This window comes from Armigeres subalbatus, chromosome 1, assembly GCF_024139115.2.
Source record: "Armigeres subalbatus isolate Guangzhou_Male chromosome 1, GZ_Asu_2, whole genome shotgun sequence".
NCBI lineage: Eukaryota > Metazoa > Arthropoda > Insecta > Diptera > Culicidae > Armigeres > Armigeres subalbatus.
In genome coordinates, this window is record NC_085139.1 from 120,176,974 (window position 1) to 120,183,919 (window position 6,946).

Consider the following 6,946-nt stretch of genomic DNA (forward strand, 5'->3'; position numbering starts at 1 on the left):
TTTTGTGACAAAAATGATATTTTTAAAGGCAAAAATTATATATTTCGTTTCGTTTCGTTTCGAATCAACACAAACATTTTAAATTTTGTTTCGTTTCGTTTCGTTTGGGAAAAGTGTCTTATCGCATACCCTTTGGGTAGATACCTTTTCGTGGTGTGTTACGGGGTAAGTTCTACCATGGTCACATTGTCAGCTACAGGCACAATTTTCACGCCGATCGGTTCAGTAGTTTCCGAGTCTATAAGGGTCAGACAGACAGAAATTCATTTTTATGTATATAGATATTTCATTATACTTATTTTTCATATTTGTATTTATTTTTCATATTTTTACATTTTAATTTTTAAAATTTCCATTCTTTTACAATTTCATATTTTTATATTTTTATTTACGTATTTTATACTGTCCTAATTTTACACTTTCATGTTTTCTTAGTTTTGTGTCTTAAAATTGTCATATTATTATTTTTTTATGTTGTCATATGTTCATATTTCTTTAAATGTAACATTACGCTTTCATATTGGATATTTATGTTTCAATTTTTTAAACTATTATATTTCATATTTTTGTATTTTCATATTTATATAATTCAATATTATTACACCTTCATATTATAATATTTTCATATTGTCATATTTACCATATTTTTATATTTTTCTTATGTTTATACATATATCACAGTATGATGCTTTTGTATTTTTATATTTTCATGCTTTCACATTTTTAATAGGTGTATATGTTCATATTTTTATACTTTTGTATCTTTTAATTTCAAATTCCATATTTAAATCTATTGTATTTTCATATATTTGCGTTTTCTTTTTTCATGTTATCATATTTTCATATTTTTATAATTTCTTATATTTAATTTTCATATTTTAATTTATTTGCCTTTCTTATGTCTTTATACTTTCATGTTGTTATAATTTAATTTGCATATTTACATATTTCTATATTTTCATGTTTCCGTTTTCATATTCTTGTATTTTTATATTTTTATTTTTGATTTTTTTATACTTTCATATTTCTTTGTTATATATTTTTGTGTTTTAGTATTTTTATATTATCTTATTTCAGATTTTCATACTGTCATATTTTGAAAATTTTATATTTCAACATCAGTTTTTATATTTTAAAATTTTTAATATTTTCATATTCTCATGCTTTTATGTTTTTATGTACTCATATTTTTGTATCTTCATTTTTTAGTTTCATGTTTTCATATTTTTTTTATTTTCATATAGCATTTTTTATTCTTTAATTACGTTATATTTTTATGTTTCTTATTTTAGTATTCGGATTGCAGACGAAGTGTCAACCTCGTTTGTTACCTTAGACGGATTGAAGCAGAGTGAAGCACTTTCGAATTTATTGTTCATCAAGATCTGACGTGCAGAGGAACGACACTATCATTACACGGTCACATATGCTCTTGGGCTTTGCAGACGACATCAAACTTATTGGAATCGATCGCAAAGCAGTAGTGGAGGCTTTTGTCACACTGCAGGGGAGACAGCGAGGATAGGCTTAACCATTAACTCTACCAAGACAAAGTGCATGGTGACAGGTAGAGATAGAGGAAGACCTAGTGGTGTTGGTGCGGAGGTAGTGCGGAGGGAAACTAGTGGTGTTGGTGCGGAGGGAAACTAGAAAATGGTGTGTGGCGCAGACGCATGAATCATGAGCTGTTTCAAGTATTCAAAGAAGAAAATATTGTGAATTGAATAAAATACGGCAGACTTCAGTTGGCTGGTCACTTAGTGCAAATGTCGGAAGAATGAAAGGCGAAAACAATATTCAACAGAGAACCAGATAGGGGCCGGCGTCTTCGTGGACGGAAGGCCACGAACACGCTGGATGCACGCGGTGGAATCGGACCTGGGGATCCTGCACTTTCGGGGAAACTGGAGGAACATCGCCCAAGATCGACGATTATGGAGCTCTACAATACGCCAGACATAGGTGTATCTACGCTGTAGCCAACCAGGTATCCAGGTAGGTACGATATTCCGATTTATGGAATTTTCTACAATGTAAATATTCCTGTCGTACAAATTTGGAACTTGTAGAAATGATGTCTTAAGCAAAGGTCGTATGGTGGGAATGGGCTGTCTTGAGACGGAAAAAATAATTTGGAATTTTACAAATAGGCGGCAAATTGGCTGATCTTTGGTTACGCATTAGACCCAAAGGCCTTAACTCTTGGATGACCTCAAGTTTATTCTGTGAACGCATTCTATTATTTGCATCGCTCGAATAGGTTGAATAAAATGGAAGCTTTTGGTGGACTCTACCACAATATTCATGATTGCCAAAAATACTACGCTCCAAAATACGTCAGATCTCACATGAAACAATATACTCCAATATCTTGGAAGAAGTGCTCACTATATTATTATGAACAATGTTGCCGAATACAACTTGGGTGTAGGTACGAGAGATCGTAAGCTAGAGTAATATTTCAAACATGTAAGAATATTGCAAGCACACTAGCGCCGCCAATTTGTAAAATTCCAAATTATTTTTTCGCTCACAAGACAGTCTATTCCCTATTCTTTACAGATTTCAAGTTTGTACGATAAGAATATTCACAATGTGGAAAATTCCATACATCGGAATATCTTGAGTAGTCTAAAATAATGATTTCATATATACCACCATCTAGCGATAATGTTTCAAACTAACCAATGCCTCATGTGAAAGCACATGTTTTCATGCATAACCTTTTTGCAAAGATGCTCTTGGAGGACCAGCGTGCACTGGGAGCTTTCGAAAGGAAAGTGCTGCGTACCATCTATGGTGGAGTGCAGATGGCGGACGGTACGTGGAGGAGGCGAATGAACTGCTAGTCGCATCAGCTGTTGGGAGAACCATCCATCGTTCACACCGCGGAAATCGGAAGACTGCGGAGGGCCGGGCACGTAGCCAGAATGTCGTACATAAATCGGGTGAAAATGGTTCTCGACAACGATCCGACGGGAACAAGAAGGCGAGGTGCACAGCGAGCAAGGTGGATCGATCAAGTTTAGGATGATTTGCGGTCCCTCCGCAGACTGCGTGTTTGGCGACGTGTAGCCATGGACCGAGCAGAATGAAGAAGACTTTTATGCACTGCACAGGCCACTCCGGCATTAGTCTGACAATAAATAAATAAATAAATAAATACTTAGTTGCTATACCATTTGTGTTTTCATATAACCCCTATTCAAAGAAGATGCTAATTTTGCTCGTTTGACTTAAATATTATTATTTTATTCTCTAGTTTCGTCATGATGATGTAATATGCTATAAAACTATTTCAGTAAGCTTATAATTCTCAATGATCACCTAATTATACAGCAGTTCTCATCGTATGAGCATACTTTCTCAATAGTATTCATAATAAATCACTTCACTCTGAGTATCACGATGCTTCGGTCCAGGGCCAATTATTTTTCGTATTCTGGAGACATGCTTCTTTCCGCCATCGAAACCATCAGTCTGGTTGCCACTCGTTGTGAGCAGGTGATACTTACCGTCAACCGTACCATAACCATGATCACTGACATCATACGCTCCGATCATTTCATCCTTTTCACCGGTCAGCACATCCTCAACATCCTTCCGGCGAGTTGCTCCTGCAGTCATCACCATGACCTTGTGATGAAACAAATAAATTAACACTTTTCTCCTGCTCAAACCCAAACTATGCCCGCTTACCGTCGGATTCATGGTGTCCATATGTTCCTTCAAGCAACTCTGCAGCAAGTTCAAAAAGTACAAAAACGCCAATAGGGTCAACGCGGACAATGCTGCACCTTTGCCCTTCTTCGGTTTCCACTTGGAAATGTGAACCGGAATGGGGTGTGACACAGGTGGGTGCGGTGGTGGTGAATGGTGATGATACTCGTATCCACCGGAAGGAGGTCCAGGTGGTCCGTACGAGCTACCTCCGTGGCCACTGCTGCTGCCCCCACCGTAGCCGGACGAACTGGGAGGTGGAGGTCCGTACTTGGTGCTGTGACCCGGTGAGCTATCAGCCGCTGAGTACACCGGATACGGCGGGCCTGGAGCCGACACCGGGCCTCCTCCGGGATGCGATGGGCCGTAGTACGGGTTGTAGCTTGGAGAGTACATTGTGAACACGAACGGATGCGGACGATAGTAAGAAAATTGTCGATCGATGGAAGCATCAAACACTTCCGCCTCCGACGGTGACGATGTGGGACTGGGAACTGAATTAACCACCATCGTGAGCAAAGAATCGAGGGGTTCAGGTTCCAGAGCAGTTCTTCCGATACCGTTATCTGGCGCGTACAAGACTAATTGGGAACTGGAACTGATCGTATGTAGAAAAAAAAAATGCTGCTAGGTATATCGCAGGTGATGATAATTACTGGAAGCATGTCGGTGTTTAGTGACGGAGACTGAGTGCATGGCAACTAGTGACATTGAAAATCATGCAGCGTGAAGCGCAATAATATGACGTTTGAGTGATTCTTAATGGGGTGCCATATGAATTCACTTTCATATACATTTTGTGCGGCTGACGCTTTGTGTAAGCTTCACAACATAAATGTGACGATCTAGTTTTACGGAGCTGCTAGAGCTTCAATGATAAACATCTAGAAAGGTATTTTATCTGAATGATGGTATGGTTATCGGGTATGGTTATCCATCATCACTATGGTATTAATATAATCGACGATTAACAACAACTTCGAAAGTGTGGAAGAGGAAAGTAAGTGCAATGAAACACAAGATCGAAATTTATTTAAAATCTCAGCAAGGCCCATAAAATAATGATTAAATTAATTTAGTCAACTACTATAGAGGCGAACTATCTAATTCCATCTATGGGCCTTTTGCCAATGCCCAATACGTATTTATGTGGTGTTATAACTTCTATCTTTACCATGGAGGTATGCGATACTACACTTTTTCATGTAGAATCAAAATATAATATGAAATTCCTCTTTTAATTCAAAACGAAATGAAATATAGTTTCACATTCGCGATTTAAACACTGCTGAGTGTTGATGTCAAAACAAAATTTGTACTCGATGACCCAAGCAACACTCTTAATGTATGTGATTTCCGTGGAGTTCGTATAAACAAAATCCTGATTAATTCACTTAGCGGTGTTTGTGCCTTTCTCGTGCATAAAAAAATGAGTGAGATTTTCTTAGCGTGTTTTGTTATTTGAAAATCGCACATACAACATACACTAAACACACGCACATAACACACAGACACACACACAGACAGACATCATCTTAATTCGTCGAGTTGAGTCGATTGGTGCATTACATTATGGATCTCCGAGCCTTCTATCACAAAATCGTCTTTAAAGGTAATATATTGCCTTTTCGTTATACTTGATGTACGAGAAAGGCAAAACAATAAGAATAACATTTTAGGCTTGCGAGTATAAATGTATGGATAAACTCTCCCTAGCTCGGTATTTTCCCTTACTCAATGAAATTCAAAGTTCCTTGAATCTAGCATACTGCGTTCCCTCCGTAAGTCGATATTTCCCTTTATCGATATTCTCTAAGCCGAAGTCATTCCCCAATGCATTTTCACTTCGCTAACTCGATGTTGGTAGAAACAGTTACATGCACGTTATAGTTAGAAGGGAACAGTGATGAGCAAGAAATGAGAAAATATAAGTAAGAAGTGAAAAATAAGAAGATAAAAATGAGAAATGGGAAGTAAGAAGTGAAAAAATAGAAGTGAGAAGTAAGAAGTGAAAAGTGAGAAGTGAGAAATGAGAAGTGCAAAGTAAACAGTGAGAAGTCAAAAGTAAGAAGTGAAAAGTAAAAAGTGAAAAGTTTGAAGTGAGATATAAGAAGTTATAAGTGAGAAGTGAAAAGTAAAAAATGAGAACGAGAAGTGCGAAGTGAAATGATAAATGGCAAGTGAGAAATGAGAAAAGAAAAGTGAGAAGTGTGAAGTAAGAAACGAGAAATGAGAAGTGAAAAGTAAGAAATGAGTAGTGAGAAGTTAGAAGTGAGAACTAGTGAATAGTAGTGCTAAGTGAAAAGTAAGAAGGGAAAAGTGATAAGTGTGAAATGGGAAGTCAGAAGTGCGAAATGAGAAGTGAGATGTGCGAAGTGAGAAGCGAGAAATTAATAGTTAGATGTGAGAAGAGAGAAGTGCGAAGTGAGTAGTGGGAAGGTAGAGGATAGAAGCGAGATGTGCGAAGAGAGAAGTGAGTAGTAAGTAGTGAGAAGTCCGAAGTGAGAAGTGCTAAATGAAGAGTAAGAAGTGAGCTGTGAGAGGAAGTAATAAGAAGTGAGAAGTAAGGACCGAAAAATGAGAAGGGAGAAACGAGATTGTTTATCTTTCTTTTTTTACTTTTTCCTTCTTTTGTCTTCCTTCTCCTTCGTGTCTTATATCTCTCCACTAACTTCTCACCACTCAACAGCTTGCTTCTCACCTCCTAGTAATCATCTCTCACAGCAAGGGGGAGAACCTTGTTTCTGTTTTTCTCACTACTCACATCCTACATCTCACTTCACAACTATCATTTCTTACCTTCACTTCTTATGTCTCACTTTCAACTAATTACATGTTGCTGCGCACATCTCACTACTCAATACTCACTTCCGTTTCCCAGTTTTCACTTCTCACTGCTCTGTTCTTATTTCGAACATCTCATTTCTCACTTCTCAGTTTCCGCTGTTCACTATTCTCTTCGTACATCTTACTTCACTTAAAATAAAGAAACAAATTTTAACTGTTTGGTCAAACTGTAATTGGCCAAATATCAACGTGTTACTTATCTCGATACCTCCCTAGCTCGATGGTCCAGTCAATATCGAGTAAGGGAGAGCTAATATAAGGGCTAGGGTGGCTCAAATTAGTATGGGAAAAACTTTGTTCAATTTTTTGATGGGCCGCCCTCTCATTCGGTTCTATTTGATGCCCTGATGCTCTGGACAAAATTTCAGCCAAATCGGTC

The 6,946-nt window shown here is 37.5% G+C and overlaps 1 protein-coding gene across 1 annotated transcript; it reads right to left on the reverse strand.

Annotated features, from left to right (window-relative positions):
* Window positions 1-3,232: 3,232 nt before the first annotated feature.
* On the reverse strand, window positions 3,233-4,291 carry LOC134205844 (uncharacterized). Its single transcript, XM_062681471.1, has 2 exons — window positions 3,700-4,291; window positions 3,233-3,636 (listed from the first exon to the last, which is right to left on the reverse strand). Exons 1-2 carry the CDS (start codon window positions 4,228-4,230, stop codon window positions 3,367-3,369), a joined length of 801 nt encoding a protein of 266 aa, XP_062537455.1. The 5' UTR covers window positions 4,231-4,291; the 3' UTR covers window positions 3,233-3,366.
* Between the last annotated feature and the right edge of the window lie 2,655 nt (window positions 4,292-6,946).

Excerpts from the sequence above, each read along its gene's own strand:
- LOC134205844 (XM_062681471.1), bottom strand. The coding sequence starts at position 4,230 with ATGGTGGTTAATTCAGTTCCCAGTCCCACATCGTCACCGTCGGAGGCG. Across the intron at positions 3,637-3,699 it reads TGGACACCATGAATCCGACG|GTCATGGTGATGACTGCAGG; the intron begins GTAAGCGGGCAT and ends TTTCATCACAAG.